Genomic DNA, 23128 nt, shown 5'->3' on the forward strand with positions numbered 1-23128 from the left:
CTCTGCCTTCCCTTCATGTCCCAGTGCAGGCTTTTTACACATAACATGTGCTGCATGGAGGAGAGGCATGAATGATGGAGTAGTCACCAGGACAGGTGAGTTATTATAATGCAGTTAGACATTGTGAAGGGGCCCAGGGGAGTAGTCGGTGCGAGATCACCCAGGGGCAGCAGCCAGCTCGGGGGTCCCATAGGGGTGACTTTTCTGGGGGGAGGGAAAGGAGCCCCATGCGGCTTTAACTGGTCCTGATATAGAGCAGCGCTATCCAACTCTTTTTTGCAAAGACGGTCATGTATTGAGACAACAATTTCAGCAGCAGCAGGGTGAGCGGTCATTTAGCTCGCCCTGCACCCAACTGACCGGCGGCATACTTATACATATGCTCATAGAGGACAAGGTGACCTCTGTTATGCCACAGTAGAGTGACCCCTTTTGTGGCACAGGAGGCTGAGAGACAGTGGCCGTAGCATCAGCAGCTGAATGACCACTGTCATGTCACAGGTTAAGACACCTCTGCTAAGTCAGAAGAAAGTGGCTTGACTTCTACACTGAACACTGTGAGACCACTGCCCTAAAAGACTGTGCAACTATTTCCCTGTCACAGAAGACTAGTCATTAGGGGCTTTTAGCGCATTTTGTATAAAAAGAAAATCAAAGCAAGTATGCCAGATTAAATTTAAATTACTCAACGTTTTCATTTCAGACTGGTAAGCTTTGGGACAGACACATTATTATAAATACCGGTAATCTCTGTGGTCTAATTTCTCTGAGATTATGCAAGTCCACTGCACTTTCTAGCATGCCTATGGACCAAACTTCATAGTCAGCATCTCCACAACTCAACACCCTCTTGTGTGTTTGTTTCACAAGTGTTTCCTACTCATTCTGTGCAGTTTTCCCATACCCTCTCCTTCTGAAACAGAAAACAAGCACTAGAGGGAGCACTCTAAACTTTTACTGCATGTGGACTCCCACACTGAGCAACCATTGCCACTCCCCTCCATTCCACCTGACCATTAGTTGGGGGTCAGGTACCATTAGCAGTGGTTGGCCTTTACTCATGGGAGAGGGAAGGGGTTCTGGCTAGACCCTAAAACCGCCCATCTAGCCACAAGCTTGCCTCAGATTTAATACTGAGGCAGAAGTATGGTCAGGCCAGTGGGTTATGTGACTATGGGCTTTATGTACAGGCTTCCATAGGAAAGCTAGATTCAGTAGGGCCTGGGTGGCAAGACTGCAAATGAAGTGGTAAGGCTGCATAGTAAACATTTCTAATCTTTCTTAACTAGAAAAGTGTGGGTGTGCTACATAAATGTGGCTGGTTTATTTTGTTATAACAAATTCTCTGTTCTCCATTTGCAATACCCAATAACCCTCAATTTTAACTTCGTAGACTTGAGACTAATCGTAATCAATAGGAAAGGTGTTCGGTGCACAGAAGAGTCATGATAAGGTTAAGTTTCTGAGAAGGCCTTTTCACCCACTCACTGATAATTTCCTGCCTAATAATATCATTAACAGGTACTGTATGTCCTGCATTGTCAACACGAAGCCAAACATCTCAACTTGTCTATTGATATCAGAAATGTAATACGTATGTAACATATATTTGTGAATGACATCTTATGTGATGGATGAGGTCATTGATTCCATGCAGCAGTGTTAAGAATGAAATCACAAGTTTTGGAGTAATGGTGGGCCTCATAATTACTGGTCCAACCACCAGCCTGGAGTCTTCACTGTAGGCAACAGTTCCTAGACTTGCCTATAAAAGCTAAATGCAATCACAAGTGTATTTGAAGTATGGATGGAATTTGGTGCGGAGCATTATTTGTCAGCTATTGTTTCTCTTATGGTCTCCCGATCTAACTAGTGGAATCTTCAGCTATGCCTCTCCACCTGGGAGTCTCACACTCCTGCAGTTAAAGCGGACCTGAACTCAGAACTTCCTCTCTGCTCTAAACGATAAGCAACAGTATAATAACCTTTACAGAAAAAAAATGTATTTGTTACAGCTGATACAAATCCTGCAATAAATCTGCAGTGTGTCTACGTCCTGCTTCTATGGAAGCAGACATAGGGTTAACACCCTGTGTTTAAAATTAGCTTCTCTTCCAGGGCAGTCAGCTAACACAGCTGAGGGATCAAATTACTTGGACTTAGTCATAAGGGGGAATTAGACAGGCTAAACTCTCTAAATACATACAGGGTGCATTTCTCTCTGTGTTCCTTCAGTCCTGTGCAAGAGTTCAGGTCCACTTGAAATAAACAAAGATGATCAGATCCTCACTAGCTTTTTTTATGACTGCTGCAGGCGGCGGGGGCAGGAAACGCATGCATGGATTTTTTAGTGGTGAAAACCCCCTGAGAGTTCTAAGGGACGTAATTTAACCTACCAACAGCTCAGCAGTACTGAAATGTAAGTGTCGGGTGAGCTGAGCCATTATCTATGAGCACTAGGACAATGGAAGAACCAATATATTTGTTAGTCATCTGCAGTTGGGTGTAAACCCCATTTGTAATGTCTGTGTTCACCATCGGCTTAAGAGAAAAGGGTTTATTTGTAAGTTGCGACAAGAGAAATCCCTTTTTTTATACACCATATTAAACAAAATCTATTGACAATACTTCCCCTTCAGACCGGTGCCAGTGACAAAGAAGAGCAGAAATGTGTACAGTCACACCCATGATGATTCTTTCCAATAGGCCTCACACACTTACAAAACAAAATCAGCAATACGCATAGTTCAACCTCTACAAAAGCAAAAGAAAAAACAAGTCATAACAAAAATGAGGTAGCAGTTTGTGTTCAAAGTTTGGAAGTGCATCACACTGGACTTTAAAGTAAATGATTGGAATGAAGGGAACGTTACTTCACAACAGCTTTAAGGAGCCATATAAGGAGGAATATGTCCTCCATTTCACAGACTGAACAGGTATACGCATGGTTTCTCATGTGGTGGTCCATTTAAGGGGATCACCATGACTAGCTCTAAAAGTATGCCAGAAGCACCCACCTCTGTCTACTAACCCATAGACACCGCAGAGGAATGTCTGCTCGAATAGGGCCTATTAGCCATGAATCAGCTGAATTCCACATGATACTCTGGCTGGTGGTTTGCCAGTGTGGTGACATATACATTTTCTTATGATAACCATCCACAGGATTTTAAGTGTAAAAGACATGATAAAGATATTTCTCACAGTAGGGGCTCGATTCACAAAGCTGTGATAAATGAAAAAATGATATCACAGCCCCGATATGCTTAGCGCACGGGTTAGTGCGTGTACAGGTTTGCGCGCATAAAAGTAATGATTTGCGCGCATTAACTTTCCCCGTTCTCGCGCTAACCCATATATTAGCGCATGACCAGGGAAGTTAATGCGCGCAAACCTTTACTATTATGCGCGCAAGGCAAAATCACACTTATTCCACCACACTGGCCAATATTTCCAGGGCCAGTTCACCGGTGCCAGACTCCAGCAGGTACACCACTCCTGCAGCACACTGGATACAATTCAAGAACGGAGACGACACACCAAAGGTTCAGCATACAACTGTATTGGAGCAGACAAAAGTGCAAGATACACACGACATGTTTCGGGCGTTGACACCTGAGGAAGGGCAACGCCCAAAACATGTCATGTGTATCTTGCACTTTTATCTGCTCCATTACAGTTGTATGCTGAACCTTTGGTGTGCCAGCTTCGTTCTTCAATCGTATTATGCGCGCAAACCTGTACGCGCACTAACCCGCGCGCTAAGCATATCATGGCCGTGATATCATTTATCACAGCTTTGTGAATTGAGCCCTAGGTGTGATCATTATGATGAGATCTCATCTCATTTTATTCAGCATGTACATACTGAAAATAGTCCACCACTGGGAAGAAAGACGAATTCTTCTATCTCTTTGTAATAGGTAGAAGCCAGAGCAATGCACCTGGATTCCTGTCTCTAACCAACTAAGATGGACATTGATTGAGAGTCTTACCGTGCTGCTTAGTGTTTTTCATTACAAGCAAAGCAGCAGATAAAGTAAGACAATTTCACTTGTCTTTACAGTGAAGGTAAAAGAGATAGCTGTTTAATGAAGCAGTTTGCCAAATGGGGTTGTGGGGTCCTTGAGATAGATAAAACATCAGTGGATGATTATTGCATACCCTAACTACAGGAGAAACTTGAAAAATTAGAATATTGTGCAAAAGTTCATTTATTTCAGTAATTCAACGTAAAAGGTGAAACTAATATATGAAGTAAGAATCCTTTGCAAGTGTTTTGGATTAATTAGCTGATTAGCGTTTGACACTTTGAGGCTAGAATATGAAACATTTTCCCAATATTCTAATGGTCTAAGATTTTGATTTTGGGGTTTTCATAAGCTGTAAGCCATAATCATCAAAATGATAACCAATACAGCCTTGAAATATCTCGCTTTGCATCAAATTAGTCTATTATTATGAGTATATTAGTTTCACCTTTTAAGTTGAATTACTGAAATGAATGAACTTTTTCACGATATTCTGAGTTTCACTTGTAAAAGACAGACTTCTGGTGGAACTCATAGGATGTAGGTGTAAGGCCCCGTTCACATTACAAACGCGGACGGCCACGCGTGCGGAACGCAACGCATGCGAACGCACGCCATCCGCGTTTGTATGCGTTGCGTGGCTGATCCCATCAATGAAAAGTGAATGGGACAGCCATGCGTTTTGGCAAAAAATGCGTTCAGCATGCGTTCCCGGACCGCACAGGTCCGGAACGCATGCAGTCTGAACATCAGACAGTGCACTCTATGCACTGTCTGATGTTGTGCGTGTCGGCCTCCCACACGCGTTTCCAAAACGCGGCTGGAAATGCGTGCAGTGTTAAGGGGGCCTAAGGCCTGGTGCACACCAGAGGAGTTTTTCTGAGCGTTTTGAGTTTTTAAATCTGCTGCTAATGTTATCCTATGTGTCTGTGCACACTGGAGCAATGAGGTTTTGTAAAAAGCCCCATAGCATTACATTGGGAAGAGCTTTTAGAGGTTTCAAAAGCTCTTCCCAATGTAATGCTATGGGGTTTTTTACAAAACCTCATTGCTCCAGTGTGCACAGACACATAGGATAACATTAGCAGCAGATTTATAAACTCAAAACGCTCAGAAAAACTCCTTTGGTGTGCACCAGGCCTTAGAGATAAAGGGCTATATGCAATTCACTTTTTCGCCTTAGTTTTCTCCTAGGAGATACATTTTCAAATTTAATTTAGGACATCTTTTCAAGTCTTTGCAATGGAAAGGGTACCAAAAAGTAGGTCACAACATACCAAAATTATTTTGAGGATTTTTTGTTTGCTGGTGGTTTAAAAGGCATGTATTGACAAGTTTAGAAATATCACCTAACAGAAAACTCAAGAGAAAAAGTTAATTGCATATAGGCCAAAGGCCCATATGCAATTCACTTTTCTCCTGAGATAATTTTTTATCTTGTATTTAAAAAAAAAAATCTTGTTTGCTGGTGGTTTAAAGATCATTTTATTGATCAAGAGAGAACATCAACTAGGCGAAAACTTAGGGGAAAAAACGTGAACTGCATATGGGCCCTTGTCATAAATTGCCTTCTAAGCCACCAGCAAACAAGAAAATATTTCAAATAATTTTGATAGTACAGTACTTTTTCGCCAACTTTTGAGTACTTTTTCAATTGTAAAATACTGAAAAATTAATTAAAAGACTATTTGCATATAGGACAAAATATCACATACTTAACCACAATTAATAAATCTTTAAAGATGAAAACGTGAAGAAGATATTGGCCCTTGTTCAATTTACTTTTTCTCCCAAGTTTTCTCCTGTGTCATATTTTCACATCTTGCCAATTAATTGCATTTTAAAGTTAACCAGAGACTAACTAATACATTGAATCGATACTTACTTACCTTTTCTCCTGCCCCATAAACACATCTGAGTCTCACGCCATCCTTCAGCGGTCTGCCATTCAGCTGCGATCAGCTCCAGTAACAGGCTCAGTCGCCCAGGAGGTCCACGCATGCACAGAAGACCCAGTCTGGATCCGACTGAGCCTGTTACTGGGGCTGATTGCAGAGGCAGACCATGGGAGGACGGCGTGGGACTCAGATATGTTTATGTGGCTGAAAGAAGCCCAGGGTAAGTATGGATCCAATGTATTAGTTAGTCTCGGGTACACTTTAAACACTTAAGTACCAGTGGTCTCTGCCCCCTTAAAGACCAGGGACCGCTGGTACAATATCGACGGAATCCCGACAAATCGCTACGCATACCCGCCATCACCGCTATACGTCGGGATCCTTCTGACATAGACTGTGCCGTCTCTATGATGGCAGAGTCATGTGAGCCGGTCAGGAGCCGCTTTCATTGGCTCCTGATCATGTCTATCAATGTAAGCCAATGGGAGCGGCTTACATGGCAGAGCCAGTGAGCTGCGGCGAGAGACGTCGGGTTTGAGCGGCGTGATCGCCGGGTAGTGATTGAAATCTACGCCCTGCCAGCCAGGAGGCCACCAAAACAGGGTGTAGATTTCAATCACTGCGATCCTTAAGTAGTTAATTAACCAGCAAGTAAGAAAATAATCCAAAGAATTTTGACAGTACTTTTTCAACTACAGGTAAGTTTTGGTACTTTTTAACAAATCAAAAAGTTTTGGTACTTCTGAGCTGCAGTGTGCTGACACCTTATTTTAAACAGGAGATGAAAAATAATCTCCCAGGAGGAAACTTAGGTGAAAAAGTGAATTGAATAAGGGCCATTCTATGCAAAAATGGTTGGATGAAATGTGGATTAGTCTGAAATATTTTGGGCAATGGACCTTGTCACAAACTCATGATGTTCAAGCTGTACAAATGCATAACTGAACATATTGTTGAATTAGGCCTTTCAATGGATATTCCATTCCCTGCCACCAATTCCTTGTTATGTGGCTCACTTAGATAGGCTGAGTTATTTCTGTAATACATTTTCCCTTAAAGTACCCAAATACAAAAAAACAAAAAACACCTAAGTACTACTAAACTACTAAACAAACATAGTGGGGGCACATCCATGCTGGACATGTATGAAGGAGTCAAGAATAACAGACAGATGATACTTGAAAACATTCATCCCGGTTGAGGTAGGTGTTGGTGAATGACCTGTGTGTACGGATTCTTGTTACAGTCTGCATCCGACTCAGGAAAGGTCAAAAAAGAGAACAACATTTTCTTTTAAAAACTACAAAAAAAAAAAAAAAGAAAAATCCAACCAGGCCACAGAAGCAGCAGACATCGCTGGGATATTCCCGAGAGTCTAACAATCATCTTACACAACAATAAAAAATTAAGAGCGGAAAAGAATTATCATCATTGGGTAGTGGCGAGAAATGAGTAATGTTCTATATAAAATCTGTAAGCCCTAGAGCCAGAGGGCTTCAAGCAGGAGATTTCCATGTAGTGATAGTACAGAAAAAGAGGGCTTCCCACAGTCTCTGGAAAGTAGTCTATAAGTGCCATGTTCTCACATATAATAATAAAAAAGTACAAAATTCTATCAAAAGGGTAGAGGGGTTTGCAGGGCTTGGAAAATGGAGACCTGAGATTGTAGAAAAATGCTCCAGCAGACCAGGCTGACAGGAGCAGCAAGGATTTAGGGCCAGCTTTAGAGAAGACGTAGAAACTTAGTCCTTGGATGTGGTTGCCTGGCTTGTTCCAGTTCCTGGAGGGTCTTCTTCAGCAAAGCTGATTTCATCAGGAGTAATGGTGGAAACCAGAGTTTCATCCAAAGGATGAGATGGAGCTACCTGTTGACGACAAAAGATAGAACCGATTAGTGTTCAGTCTATTAATGGCATTGTTGTAAAAAAAAAAAAAAAAAAAAAGTCACCACAAACAAAGTAAAGCTAAATTTGGGTGTACAAGACTTGAAGCCCGTAAAACATTATGGAGATATGAGGCAAATACTCACACAAAAAAGAAGCCTCAACAACCTTGTGTAAGAGCTGAGAGCCACTTGCAATCGCAAATCGCTAACGTTTTTTGCAAGCGGTATTAGGTGCAACTTCTGGCTAAAAGTGCTTGCAATTTGAGAGCAATTGTGATTTGAGATTAAGGATTTGCAATCTGATTGGTAAAACACACATAAATTACTTTGCAGCGCTCCTATAAGTTATATTGGAGTGCAATCACTCCCAAAATTCTTCATGGCCTGCGATTGTGATTAGATATAATCGTAATTGCTCTAGTGCTTTCCTCTCTACTGACTTTCATTGACACAGACATTTTTGGGATCACCAGCGAAAGGCTGCCAAAAGCGCTCTAGTGGGTACAAACAGTTGAAGTTACATATCAAAACATGCATGTCAAGGACAAAAAATGCAGACAATACAACATTGTGACATGATTACAGAAATGGTAGAGCAAACAAACAGATGCCCGGCCAGCGCACTCCTCCGCCAGTCGGGGTGCTCCCATCTTCACCCCCGCTGGACGCATCTTCTCTGTAACCCTACAAGGATGAAGACGGGGGACTATAATTCAGTTTGGGGGAGACCTGCCGGATCAGGGGCTCTGGGGGGATTTGTCAGAAGCAAAGGAGCCCCCCTAATGCCTCATTTTTACCAGGGCCTTATTGGCCCTGATGGTGGTGAGATCAGGACAAGTAATGCAGTACTTGAGAAGATGTTATTAGGAGGGAAGTATAGGGTTAGGCATCAGGAAGTAATTTACTGTACATGGATTAAGGGTTAGGTTCCAGGAAGGACTCAATAATAGTAGAAGTGATTTACATTAGGGAAGAAATTGGAGATAGGCCAATCGAAGGATAAAAACATAGTGTTTAGATAGCAATTGATGGGGAACAGCACAAAAAAAACATTGAAAGTACCACCGTAAAGCCAATAGTAGAATGTAAAAACCAATACACAACTGGTATTCTAATCATCAACATCACCTATTGCCCATATTACCTTGTGTCCAAATCAAACATATGCAACCTCAGCATACAGAATAGTGGCCTGGACACATTTCACTAAAGGACCACCAGAGATAGGTATTACACAAAATAATCTTTTGTGATGACTTCACAATCAGCATACAGATGTACTGCTCTGCTTACTGCTGACCTGCCCATCATGTCCTATGGAGAGGCGAGAGAGGAACCCCAAAATTACAGTGAATCAGGTCACCTGGGTGCCGTGACCGGCAAGTATCAGCAATCATGCAGCCAACCAGTCATTTTGGCGCCCAATGCAGGTAGTAGCCAATCATAGTCTGGGCGCCCAAATTTATTTAGTGTTAGGCACTTTTAGGGGGGTTAAGGTTAGGCATTAGGAAGGGGGGTTTAAAGTTAGGCACCTCCAGGGGGGTTAGGGTTATACATTAGATGAAGGAGTTAAGGTTAGAATAGAAGCAGATATTTTACTAATAGCGGCTTTTCTTGACGCCCAATTGATGCAGCACTGCGTTAACATGTGCTCCAATTACAGCCTGCAAAGTATTGTTTAACTCCGTGGTCTGCTGATGGGAAGCTTACCAATATTATGAGATACCTGTTCTCTGGCTAGATTGTCACCTGAAATGATCACATAGAATGATCACATACAATTGCTTTGAGCAGCAAAAATCCAGCATGTGCACATATAACGTTATGTATCATTTTCACCCATACAGGACTGGCTCTTACCCCATTTCGATGAGATGGTGAATGATGAAACAAGTGCTCCATCTCACTGAGGTCACTGACTTTCCCCTTGACTTCTGTAACGTCATCATCTCTCACTGCAGCCCCATTGCGAGTTGATCTGTCTGAAAGCCTGATGTTCACACTATTGGATCCTTGAGGAGCTGAAATGGGGTCCTGTCCAGCTTTACACTTCATGAGCCTGTGAGGCAAGGAGGAGGAAACAAACACATACATCAGGGCACATCACACACTTGTAATTGAAGAGGAACTGTATCCAAGGATTGAACTCCAATCAGTAGCTGATACTCCTTTCACATGAGAAATCTTCACCTTTTCTTGAATAGATCATCGGGGGTTGTATAGCTTATATTGTGGTGAAACCCCACCCACAGTGTGATGTCAGGACCTTGGTCCTGACAGTTTCCAGTCTGTGAACCTTGTTGAATTGTGCAAAATAACAGCTATTTACAACTGCTAAGCAAACAGTATGTCCTTCTGTGCATATGTGCCATATTTTTCGGACTAGAACTGAGGAGAAAAGTCAGTGCATCTTATAGTCTGAATAATACATATTTGGACTAGCACCATGTATCTAAAAAGGCCTTTTCATTCATTCCCCTGTGTCCTCCATTCCCCTGTGTCCTCCATTCCCCTGTGTCCTCCATTCCCCTTTGTCCACCTGTGTCCCCCGTGCAGAAAAGGTCCATAAGACGTCCCTGGACCATGGATACACCAAGTTTAGTATATGTTTTTCCTGTGGTTTTTGTCCTCTAAACCTAGGCACGTGTTATAGTCTGAAAAATATGGTATATCTATTAAAAAAATCCTATTGCATTGTTAGGGAGTGTGGCTATAGATAATGGCAGTTGGTGTTGTCTGTTTTTTTCATGCTTACCAGTAGTAAAGATGATTACATGCAGGCTAATTTCTTGATCTCTCGTCTTTTTTTTAACTTTTCATTTTTTATATTGATTTATTTTTCCCCCTTTTCACTAAAATTCCTCTTTAAGTTACATACTGGCTTTAAAGGGAATGTGAAGGGAGACACACATGGAGGCTACCATACTCTTTTCCTTTTAAACAATGCCAGTTGTCTGGAAGTCCTGCTGATCAGTAGTGTCTGAATTACACACCAGATGCAAGCATGCACCTAACCTTAACAGCAGGGGCATAGCTAGACTTAATAGGGGCCCCCCTGCAAAAAAAGATAGCATAGGGCACCCTTGGTCCCTAAACCCCATGCGGGTCATGTGATCGGGAGCCAATGAATAGAAGCAGAGAGTGTTCTGCTGTGAAGCAGCATCTGGAAGCAGAAAAAAAAAATACACACACTACCCTGCATGGGGGGAGGAGGGGACAGTTTTGTGAGCAAAAGGGGACTTTTTTTGCTCATTGGATGCACTTGCGATTGAGGAGAGTGTGGAGAAGGGGGCCCCAAAGCTTCAGGGCCCCTGCTATGGCAGGGATTGCAGGGCTGATGGTTACGCCTGTGCTTAACAGATTTTTGTCAGAAACACCTGATCTGCTGCATGCTTGTTCAGGATCTATGGCTTAAGGTAGTAGAGACACAGGATCAGCAGGACAGCAAGGCAATAAGCATTGTTTAAATGGAAATAAATGGCAGAATCCATATCCCTCTCACTTCAGGTGTCCTTTAAATAATAGTTGGGTATCTGATGTGAGAGAATACTTAAAGAGACACTAGAGCAAAAAAAAATGATATAATGAATTGGTTGTGTAGTACGGATAATTACTAGAATATTAGTAGCAAAGAAAATAATCTCATATTTTTATTTTCAGTTATATAGTTTTTTTTACAACATTGCATCATTCTCTAATATTTGCAGTTTACACACTACTCAGCATTCTAAATGATTTTACAGAACAGGATAGTAAACTTTTGTCCTTTGTCCTTTGCAGGAATAAAAAACAATACAGACACTTGAGATAATAAGCTTCAGAAGAGACAGCTCTCTGAGACTTTGAAAGTTGTGGAGCTCAGTGGCTCTTTTACATAGATAACAACTGCAGTTTATTAACTCTTCCTGTACTGGAAACAATATTAGACTTGTGTCTCTGCTCCTAATGTTTTATTTCTTAGCTGTATTACACAACCAATTCATTATATCATATTCTTTTTTTTCCACTTCAGTTTCTCTTTAACCTCTAGCCGACCGCGTCATGCCGAGGGGCGTGGCCGCGGCTGCAGCCCCAAGACCGCCTAACGCTGATTGGCGTAAAGTCCTTGGGCTCTGTTTTGCAGGTGATCGCACGCAGGCTGCGCGTGCATCTCCTGCTTGGTGGGTGGAGCTGAGCTCTGCCTTCAGTCTCCGAGATGGCGAAACCGCCGTCTAATTAACATGTACAGCAATGCGATCTACAGCAGCGCTGTGCAGGGGACAGCCGTGTGACACGGCTGTCCCCCTGGGGGACTCAGAAGCGATCCGCTGTGATAGGCTGAAGCCTATCACAGTCAATCACTGTGATAGGCAGACGGAGGGAGGGAGGGAGGGAGGTAGGGGAATTTGAATAATAAAAAATGCATTTTTAATACAAAAAATAATCAAATAAATATTTATTGCAAACAAACAAACAAACCTGGGGGCGATCAGACCCCACCAACAGAGATCTCTGTTGGTTGGGAGAAAAGGGGGGGGGGGGAATCACTTGTGTGCTGTGTCGTACGGCCCTGCAGCTTGGCCTTAAAGCTGCAGTGGCCTATTTAACACAAAAAGGCCTGGTCTTTAGGGGGGGTAAAGCCTGTGGTCCTGAAGAGGTTAATCAAGGGGTCCTTCCTGTCGTTCATGTAAGGATTTCTTTTTCTCCTATAATACTTGCCTTTTTTTAGGCTAGAGTAACAAAACAATAAGGTATTGTGTTTTACCGCAGGGTTGTTTCTGCAGAAAAGGAGGTTAGCAATCTTTTGATGAACTGTAGGTTTTTGTAATATAATCGAGTTTATGTGTATATCAACCTAAGCAACAAACGCCTTGTTTGCTGTACGTCGCTTACATTGTTGAATATTGTTCTGGGAAGCCAGAGATATAAAAACATTCAGGCTTCTTTTACCCTGCAAATCACAATTTTGATTTCCTATTCAGATTTGCGACTTTCACTGGATGCTAGCAACCTAAGAAGGAGAATGCTGAAAAAACGCAGCATACAGGTTTTTGTTTCAAACGCATCAAAAATTGGAATCGGAATCACATGTAGTGAAAAAGAGCCCCTAATAAGGAAAAAAATGAAAACAATCACAGGCTTAACTAATGCATTGATAGCACTAATGACATTTTGCTATATAGGTCACCATTGTTTTAGGCATCAAAGGTGCTTATTAGGCTAGATAGGTGTTACAGGAAACCATGTGACCTTTTTGCCCTATACTTCCTTCTATTAATTGGCCACAGCCTTTGACTGGGACCGCTGTGCAAGCATATATTGAGTGGAAAGGCTGTAACCTCAGCCTCATCCTTAGCACCCATGCACCTCTAATAGCACTATTACTCTGCTATTTATTTAGCTGGATTAATAAAGGATGATTTGGACATATCCAGTGCCCTGCTTTTGTGTTGTTACACCGCAGAGTGTAGCGCTGGAATCATTTTGTCAGCAATGTTCCTGCCAGTGGACTCTTATTTGCAGGGCTGTTAAGCACTCCAAGCCTGGTCTTAAATACATCCCTTGCAAAGCTGAGTTGAGTGTAATGGTCTCTCAGGCCCCGTTCACACTGGCACTTTGCGTTACCCTGCTTTGCTGCAGGGTAACGTCCATGGGGCATTTCATACCTGGCGCGATGGGATGCGATGTGCCAGAAGTCTCCAATATGACACACAGACAGCAGGGCGTTAGGGGCCAGCATGTGCGGCGACCAGAAGTCATAAAATTCAAGGGCTATGCAGCATTTTTAAAAAATGTTGCTGTTAGCATTGCGGCGCACATGCGTATATATAAATATTTTATCAATACACTTCCGCGTAATTCTAATTTTGGCCACAGGAAGTGAGCGTTAGAGAGCCTCACTTCCTGCTTGCCTCCAGCCAGAAGGGAGATTACGGTGCATTGCCGAGGCAATCCATGAAATCTGTTTTCAGCGTTGCCGTGCGATACAATCATCGCATCACAGCACTCCCATAAGGTCGGTTGCTAGTCTGAAACCAGCCTGAGCTCTACCTTTCCCCTAAGCTGCTGGGAGGACTTTTTTCCCATGTGCTGTATCACAGGATATTCTATTTAACAGTTAATTGAAGAAATTGCATCTCGTTTTGTTTTTTTAAATAATGAATTGAGACTAAAAGAGGGATGTGCTGCATATTTACAGTATATTAGCAAACACTGAGCTCATCTGTAATACTGTATTTCGAGCTATATCAGAGGGGGTATGGCCTAATGCTTCCTGACCTCCATTAGCTTTTTTTGTGACCAATCATAATTGGGACATATGGTGCAGCATATGTGCATCATTCATTTCCTTCATAACCTGGGCTGGTGCGCTGGACTTTCCATGCGTACCTCCCCATTACATGCAGCTCTAACTACTTCATTATTTATAAAGATTTACATTGCCTACAGCTGCCCTTAGCTGTTCCATATTGTGCCATCCATTTTCCTTCATAACTGATAATCCTGGCAGAGGATTCAGATTATTCTCAAAAAGGCCTTTTATTTAGTTCATCCTACAGAGTAGCTGCCCATTCTATTCAAGAATAGACAGAAAAAAAGCTTATTTTTCTTTTATCCTTCAAGAGTCACGTAGTTACACAGCTGCCATTATTTGTGGGTCACTTTAACCTAGACAGTCAATACATTTTCAGCTTTGCTTTTCTGTTTATCTGAACATAAAAGCTTTCTTTCAGATGACAAGTATTAAGCTATTTTTATTTAAAGCAACCCTGAACTGAAAATAAAGTTACGAGATATTTAAAGCATTCCTGAATTGGGGGGAAAAGTAGATTTTTACTTACCTGGGGCTTATTCCAGTCCCCCGTAGTCTTTGCTGCCACTCAGTGTCCTCCAGGTCCTTCCATTGGCCTGCTGCCACTCTAATTAAACTCTCTAACAGGTCTATGGTGCGCGCTACAGCGTCTGGGTTATCCGAACTGCGTGCCTCCCCTATTATCTGCGTATGCGCAGTTATAAGTCTTTACGAACTGCGCATACGCACATTGCTCCTGCCTGCGGAAGCATAATTGAGGAGGAGCGTTGCCGGGACTACACATGCACCGAAGTGCATGACCCAACCCAGTCAAATACTTTGATTAGGGTTATCATCATTGTTTTCTCAGCCAGATAAAAGTGTTTTGCCTTTTGTTTATTTCTCAGGACATCAGGCTAAATGACATTTTCTGTTTCACTGCCTCATTTGCATAGATAACAGAACTAATCTTGTAACATTTGCTCTGCAGGAAAACTGAAAGGAAGTTCAGACAATTTCTCACAGGACTAGTACTATAGGTATCTCCAGAGCTGGAGATCAATGGTTCTAAGCAATGGGCTTGATTCACTAACTGGCGCTAAGTGTTAGCGCCAGTGTGAAAAGCCATTTTTTGCCCCTAGTGCGCACAAAGCTACTTTGCGGGCAGCCCCGCTCACTGCGCGCACAACTGCTTAGCGCCGGTTAGTGAATCAAGCCCAATGTCTGCTATTAGGTGGCAAGTGTATGCAACCCTCGCCTATTTATATCAGACGGTAGTGAGGAATGCTTTAAGTGTTGTAAAAGGACAGTTACATGGTTAGATGACATGCAGGAGAACACAAGAACTTTCTACACAGAAGTGCGTTTTAAACTCGAGTACACATGAACCCTCGGAACCCACATCGGGCATCCAAATGACCGCTTAGGCGCCCAATTACCGATAAATAATGTATGTGACTATTAGGCGCCTGCTGATCACGGTGCTCAAGTGACCTGGTCCGCATTAACTCTTGCCACCTTTCCAGCAAGTCTTAATGAAAGCACAACGCCAGGTTTTCCTTATAGTTTGTTTACCAGGGATCTTTACATCAGGACAGCCTTAGTAAATGAGGCAAATTACATTTCCCCCTTATGTCTTACCTCCCACGATATCCAAACATGAGAAACAGCACACAGAAAATAATGCAGGTAACACCGATGTGGATTCCGATGATGATGCCAGTGGCTGAAGACTTTGTCCTTTGCTCATCACTCACACAGTTACAGGATGGATTCAGCACTGTATAGAGAAACAGGGAACACAATTGCAGAATGAAGTAGGAATCATGGTCAGTGACAAGAACGTTGATTACAACACGCTAGAGAGGATTATAAGGCCATGTTTATTAAACTTTTAGAAGCTCTGTGTTAAAAAAAAAAGTTTCTCTATCCATTATGAGGATATATATACAGGATCTTCTCAAAAAATTAGCATATTGTGATAAAGTTCATTATTTTCTGTAATGTACTGATAAACATTAGACTTTCATATATTTTAGATTCAAATACACACAACTGAAGTAGTTCAAGCCTTTTATTGTTTTAATATTGATGATTTTAGCATACAGCTCATGAAAACCCAAATTTCCTATCTCAAAAAATTAGCATATTTCATCCGACCAATAAAAGAAAAGTGTTTTTAAAACAAAAAAAGTCAACCTTCAAATAATTATATTCAGTTATGCACTCAATACTTGGTCGGGAATCTTTTTGCAGAAATGACTGCTTTAATGCGGCGTGGCATGGAGGCAATCAGCCTGTGGCACTGTTCAGGTGTTATGGAGGCCCAGGATGCTTCGATAGCGGCCTCCAGCTCATCCAGAGTGTTGGATCTTGCGTCTCTCAACTTTCTCTTCACAATATCCCACAGATTCTCTATGGGGTTCAGGTCAGGAGAGTTGGCAGGCCAATTGAGCACAGTAATACCATGGTCATTAAACCATTTACCAGTGGTTTTGGCACTGTGAGCAGGTGCCAGGTTGTGCTGAAAAATGAAATCTTCATCTCCATAAAGCTTTTCAGCAGATGGAAGCATGAACCCACTTTTGAACCAGAAACAGCGGCAGAAGCGCCTGACCTGGGCTACAGAGAAGCAGCACTGGACTGTTGCTCAGTGGTCCAAAGTACTTTTTTTCGGATGAAAGCAACTTTTACATGTCATTCGGAAATCAAGGTGCCAGAGTCTGGAGGAAGACTGGGGAGAGGGAAATGCCAAAATGCCTGAAGTCCAGTGTCAAGTACCCACAGCCAGTGATGGTCTGGGGTGCCATGTCAGCTGCTGGTGTTGGTCCACTGTGTTTTATCAAGGGCAGGGTCAATGCAGCTAGCTATCAGGAGATTTTGGAGCACTTCATGCTTCCATCTGCTGAAAAGCTTTATGGAGATGGAAGATTTCATTTTTCAGCACGACCTGGCACCTGCTCACAGTGCCAAAACCACTGGTAAATGGTTTAATGACCATGGTATTACTGTGCTCAATTGGCCTGCCAACTCTCCTGACCTTAACCCCATAGAGAATCTGTGGGATATTGTGAAGAGTAAGTTGAGAGACGCAAGACCCAACACTCTGGATGAGCTTAAGGCCGCTATCGAAGCATCCTGGGCCTCCATAACACCTGAGCAGTGCCACAGGCTGATTGCCTCCATGCCACGCCGCATTAAAGCAGTCATTTCTGCAAAAGTATTCCCGACCAAGTATTAAGTGCATAACTGAACATAATTATTTGAAGGTTGACTTTTTTTGTTTTAAAAACACTTTTCTTTTATTGGTCGGATGAAATATGCTAATTTTTTGAGATAAGAATTTTGAGTTTTCATGAGCTGTATGCCAAAATCATCAATATTAAAACAATAAAAGGCTTGAACTACTTCAGTTGTGTGTAATGAATCTAAAATATATGAAAGTCTAATGTTTATCAGTACATTACAGAAAATAATGAACTTTATCACAATATGCTATTTTTTTGAGAAGATCCTGTATACAAATATCAGAAAGGAAACCGATTCTCAGTTGGAGAAAAGGTCTCTTTTCTTTTTTCTTTTTAAAATGCAATTAAGGTACAAAACATAATCCTCTTCAAAGGTTATTGGTATAAACCATACAAGGTATAAACATTAAGCGCAAAAGGCCATGTAATAATTGATTGTATTTTCTTGTGGCAACAACGCCAGCTTGTTTCGGGTCTGTTAATCCTTCTTTAGGGCTCATAAATACAGTATGTATCTGATAGATAGCCAGAGTGAGCCTACATCCACCTAACTGGCAATAATAACATCTGCAATTAATAAGTCCAGGAGACAGAACACCACTAATGACAGCTACTTAAGCTACGTATTCACCACCCGACGTGTCCAGCAATGTGCTCTTGAAGATGGTCATTAAGCGACGCCTCTTCCTGCTCACGACGTCACGCAACTACATGAGGGGTGCAAATGTGAAGTAAGTGATCGTGGTACTTTGCGACGAGTCATTGGGGATCTTAACAATCTGATGCATTGTGTCCGTCGCTTAACGATGCGCGTTCGCCGCAGGAAGCAACATCGTTTAACATGATTATGTTAAACGATGTTCCCCGATGTCAGGTGACATATATCGCCTTGTGTGTACAAGCATGCATCTCCAAAAGGGACCTGAATGTTTTTTACCAATTACCTTTGAAATAAAAATAAAGAACAAGAAAGACTTTTTCTACAACTGAGAATTGGTTTCCTTTCCGATCTTTGTCTATATATCCTCATACTGCATAAAGATGTTTGTTGGTGTGGTGGTACACCTCCTAGGATATACAGTATGCTTATGCTTACCAAGAACCCCTCAAATTGTCTTTACTTAAAAAAGTTTATCTCCATGTTTTGATAGCTAAAGCATGGCCTGTAAATCTGTTGCAGTTGGAAAAAGCTGAAAAATGCTTCTGAAAATCTTTTGCTATTTATGCAACATAAACATAAATATCTTGCAGACACTTACCTGCACGAGCAGATGTTTCTTTCAGTGACACAAAACGCACTGTGGAGTTCCCATCTCCATGCTGGTTAAATGCAAGTAACTTCACTTCATACACCACTAGGGGATCTAGAAACAAAGTATGAGCAATACAGCAGAGTTTATTGACAGCCAGGAAGCCCTCACATTATTATTATTATTATTATTATTATTAGTGGTAATAGCATTATTGGTAGTTATGGGGCTTGATTCAGTTCCAACAATCACCAGCACTGAAGGACAGTTGAGATTAAAAACAAAACGTTATGTTCTTACCTCAGTAGTGTGAAGCCTCTGAATAGTGCAGAGGCTTCACAGATACCCCAACAGCCCATTGTAGGGTCCCTCAATACTTATGTGATTTAAAGAGAACCTGAGGTGGGTTCTAAGAATCCTATTAGCACACAGAGGCTGGGAGTGCATATAATACCCAGCCTCTGTTGCTATACTGTTCCCCTCCAGGCCCCCCCATAAATCACACAGCGGTGCTAGCTACACTTAGCGTGTCGATAGCCGGCAGTTTACATCTCCACTGTCACTCTCGCTGCTCCCCGCCTCCTCCATATCCAGGGCCCGATTATGCCACATGGGGGCCCTGGGGCAAAAGTAACTTGGGGCCCCCCATGAAAGTAAGCTACTGAATGGGGGCAGTGCGGAGCAGTCAGGGGAGGCCACCTGGGGTCCACTGGGACATAGCACATGCGCAGCAGAGGGGCATGTTTCCCTGTTGCCATGGCGATGTGTATACAGTTGATCCGCCGGACAGCGGAAGTGTCAGAAACGTCTTCAACTTCTCTTGGGTCTCAGCAACATCTGCACATTCCCTGAGAGCCAGACAGGAGAAATACAGACTAACAGCTTGAACAATTAGCTAGCTGACTTTGGGGTTAATTCACTTCGTAGGACGAGATTCCTCGCACTTTGGCCCAATAGGCTGCCTGAGATTTCTTTGATCCTGCCTTTCCTCCATGTGACATCACACACGCGCCATTCAGTCATCCCTCCATTTCCCCGCATAGCCCCGCCTCCCCTTGTCTGTACAGGCCGGCCCAGCGATGTTGTCCAAAGGGATCGGGTCTTGATCCCTGACGAGCGACATACATCACAGGTACTGTATGTATTCACCTTTATAAAAGGAAAGTGTAATTTTTTAGATATGGGGTCAGATTCCTGAAACAATGGTAACATTTACACGCATATGAAGTGGACATATTGTACTTGTAATACGCACATTGTGTACTTAAAGAGAACCCGAGGTGTGTTTAAAGAATGTTATCTGCATACAGAGGCTGGATCTGCCTATACAGCCCAGCCTCTGTTGCTATCCCAAACCCCACTAAGGTCCCCCTGCACTCTGTAATCCCTCATAAATCACAGCTGTGCTGTGAGGCTGTGTTTACATCTGTAGTGTCAGTCTCAGCTGCTCGCCCCGCCTCCTGCATAGCTCCGGTCCCTGCCCCCCGTCCCTTCCCTCCAATCAGCAGGGAGGGAAGGGATGCAGGCGGGGACTGGAGTTCTGCAGGAGGCGGGGAGAGCAGCAGACTGACACTATAGAGATAAACACAGCCAGCTCTGACAAGCTGTTTGTCAGCAGCGTGGTTGTGATTTATGAGGGATTGCAGAGTGCAGGGGGATCTTAGGGGGGTTTGGGATAGCAACAGAGGCTGGGCTGTATAGGTAGATCCAGCCTCTGTATGCAGATAATATTCTTCAAACCCACCTCGGGTTCTCTTTAAAGGGAATCTGAAGTGAAAATAAAATGTATGATATAATGATTTGTATGCTAAGAAATAAAACATTATTAGCACAGATATACGTCTCATGTGGTTTCCAGTACAGGAAGAGTTAAGAAACTTCAGTTGTTATCTCTGCAAAAGATCTTCTTTGAGCTCTGCGACTTTATAAAGTCGTGGACAGCACGGTCTTTTGAAGCTCTTATCTCAACTGCCTCTCACTATTTTTAATGTTCTATTAACTATCCGCATTATGCAATCAATTCATTATATCATGAGGTTTTTTTTCGCTTCCGTGTCTCATTTTAACGCAAGTTGCGTGAGTTGTGTAATGCCTGTAACGTAGTTTGAATAAATGCCAGTTTCATAGCAATTATTGCTTCAATGCATGCTTTAATGTTCTGAGTGTGCGTTGCGTTATGCCTGCAATGTAGCATGAGCGTTGTGCAATGCTCAGTGTGAACTACTGTAAGGGTTGGATTTTCTTTTGACTTCACCCTTGAATGCCTTTTATCCCTATATATCCTGTGTTCTTCTTGTCCAATGAGAACAGTGCAATGCTGAGAGCTTTAAAGGGACACTTAAGTCAAACAAAAAAAAATGAGTTTTACTCACCTTGGGCTTCCAATAGCCCCCTGCAGCTGTCCGGTGCCCTCGCTGTCTCCCTCCGATCCTCCTGGCACCACCGGCAGCCACTTCCTGTTTCGGTGACAGGAGCTGACAGGCTGGGGACGCGAGTGATACTTCGCGTTCCTGGCCACAATAGCGCCATCTATGCTGCTATAGCATATATCATATACCATATAGCAGCATAGAGGGTGCTAATGTGACGTGAAGAATCACTCGCATCCCCAGCCTGTCAGCTCCTGTCACCGAAACAGGAAGTGGCTGCCGGCGGGGCCAGGAGCATTGGAGGGAGACGGCGAGGGCACCGGACAGCTGCAGGGGGCTATTGGAAGCTCCGGGTGAGTAAAACTCATTTTTTTTTTGTTTGACTTAAGTGTCCCTTTAAATGCCACACTGTACAACAGCAAGACTAACTCATGCAGTGACTTTGCCACCATCACATTTAATCCAGCATCACAGCTGTAAATGTCAATGTCATTTGAATTAGTGGGATGAAAACAGATACTGTCTGAAACGATAGCTTCAGGTTTTATCTTAGTGCACAATTACAGATGTCAGTATGCCAAAAGGCCTTGGACATTCGCAGCCAAGCCAAAGTTCTGGATAACCAGGGCTATTATGACCTTGTACATTATCAGATGCAGCCATCTAAATACTCTGCTAAGTAAAATGGTATTGCTGTGAACATAGATTGGCTGTGGTAGTCGTTTTGGCTCATAAATAATTCAATAATCAACAGGTCAGATGTCAAACTTGAAGATATACATAATTAAATGTCAGGTCGATACACACATATATTCATCCAATAATTAATTTTTTGATAGCTTTTGACCTGTAAGGCCCTTATCACATTCAGAAGTCTAATGATTGATACCTGTCAGCTCGAAGCATGTTCTATCCTGTCTGCACGCCTCCACGATTGGAAGCACAATTTAGGTGGCACATGAACAAGACCGAGCATGCGCTATTGCTGCATCCCAGCCAGGTTGGACTTTTTCACCGGCGGCGAGTGAGCGGCGAATGGAACCAGGGAGATGAGTTGCCAACAGTTTACAGCGCTTCCCTGCGCTAACTCTGCAGTCGGAGGGGGAGGAGCACGGAGGGCGGCCCGGGGGGAGAGGAAGGAAGGGAGAGGTCGGGCTGCCCTCCCCGCAGCTGACTCCCCCCTCCATTACAGCGCACCTCTCCCTCAGCGCTCAGCCCCAGGGCAGCCGCACATCACCCCTGCCCTGCCAATCTCTCACCCCACCTGGTGCACTCCCCGCACCCACCTCATGACGCTAGTGTTTAGGAGGAGAAGAAAACTACACTGATTGGCCACTTAGATTATTGGAAGAAGCTACAGAGAAGCCTACTCCTTGAAGGCATGTTAAGTTCAGCTGTGCTTTAAAAGGTATTTTATGGATTACATGACATAGGTCTCTAAGGTGTTGTGTTCTCTTTACATTGCACGATGTACAGTATATGAGAACATTAATTAAAGGACTACTGTAGGGGGGTAAAGGGAAAAAGAGTTAAACTTACCCGGGGCTTCTAACGGTCCCCCACAGACGTCCTGTGCCTGCGCAGGCACTCACCGATGCTCTGGTCCCCGCCTCCGGTTCACTTTTGGAATCTGCGACTTTAAAGTCGGAAAACCACTGCGCCTGCATGGCTGAAGTCCTTGCTCCTGCTGACATCACCAGGTGCAGACCGTACTGGGCCTGCACAGTACACTCCCGATAACGTCAGCGGGTGCGAAGACGCGGCCGCGCAGGCGCAGTGGTTTCCCAAATTTAAAGTCGCAAATTCCGGAAGTGAACCGGAGGCGGGGACCAGAGCATTGGTGACTGACTTCCCGGGAACAGGACATCTGTGGGGGACCGTTAGAAGCCCCAGGTAAGTTCAAATGTGTTTCCCCCCACAGTACTCCTTTAATGTGACTGAAAAATTTTATTGAAGAGCAAAAATTCTCCTGACGTGCAAATCACCAGTCACCCAGGCAGGGAAATAAATGCAGCCATTCAAAGTCTTTAGCTACAGATTAATTCACCAGCTTCCTACTAATTGATCAGCAGCTGATGTCGTAAGGCCAAGTTGCACGCCTACTAGATACCGTAAAAACACACTGCCTCAAGGTATGCTTATTGTATACTACCCTACCTCTTTTTATACATTTTAT

The 23128-nt window shown here is 43.1% G+C and overlaps 1 protein-coding gene across 1 annotated transcript in view; it reads right to left on the minus strand.

Moving 5' to 3' along the window:
* Positions 1–7501: 7501 nt before the first annotated feature.
* IGDCC3 (immunoglobulin superfamily DCC subclass member 3) overlaps positions 7502–23128 on the minus strand; it is a 194830-nt gene continuing 179203 nt past the window's right edge. The window contains exons 11-14 of the mRNA XM_068272436.1: positions 18593–18697; positions 15727–15865; positions 9675–9873; positions 7502–7794 (exon numbers count right to left, since the gene is read on the minus strand). Of these exons, the coding sequence (XP_068128537.1) occupies positions 7672–7794; positions 9675–9873; positions 15727–15865; positions 18593–18697 (566 nt within the window). The 3' untranslated portion in view covers positions 7502–7671. The remainder of the gene's footprint in view (positions 7795–9674; positions 9874–15726; positions 15866–18592; positions 18698–23128) is intronic.

This window comes from Hyperolius riggenbachi, chromosome 3 (genome assembly GCF_040937935.1).
Source record: "Hyperolius riggenbachi isolate aHypRig1 chromosome 3, aHypRig1.pri, whole genome shotgun sequence".
In the NCBI taxonomy this organism is placed as follows: Eukaryota; Metazoa; Chordata; class Amphibia; order Anura; family Hyperoliidae; genus Hyperolius; species Hyperolius riggenbachi.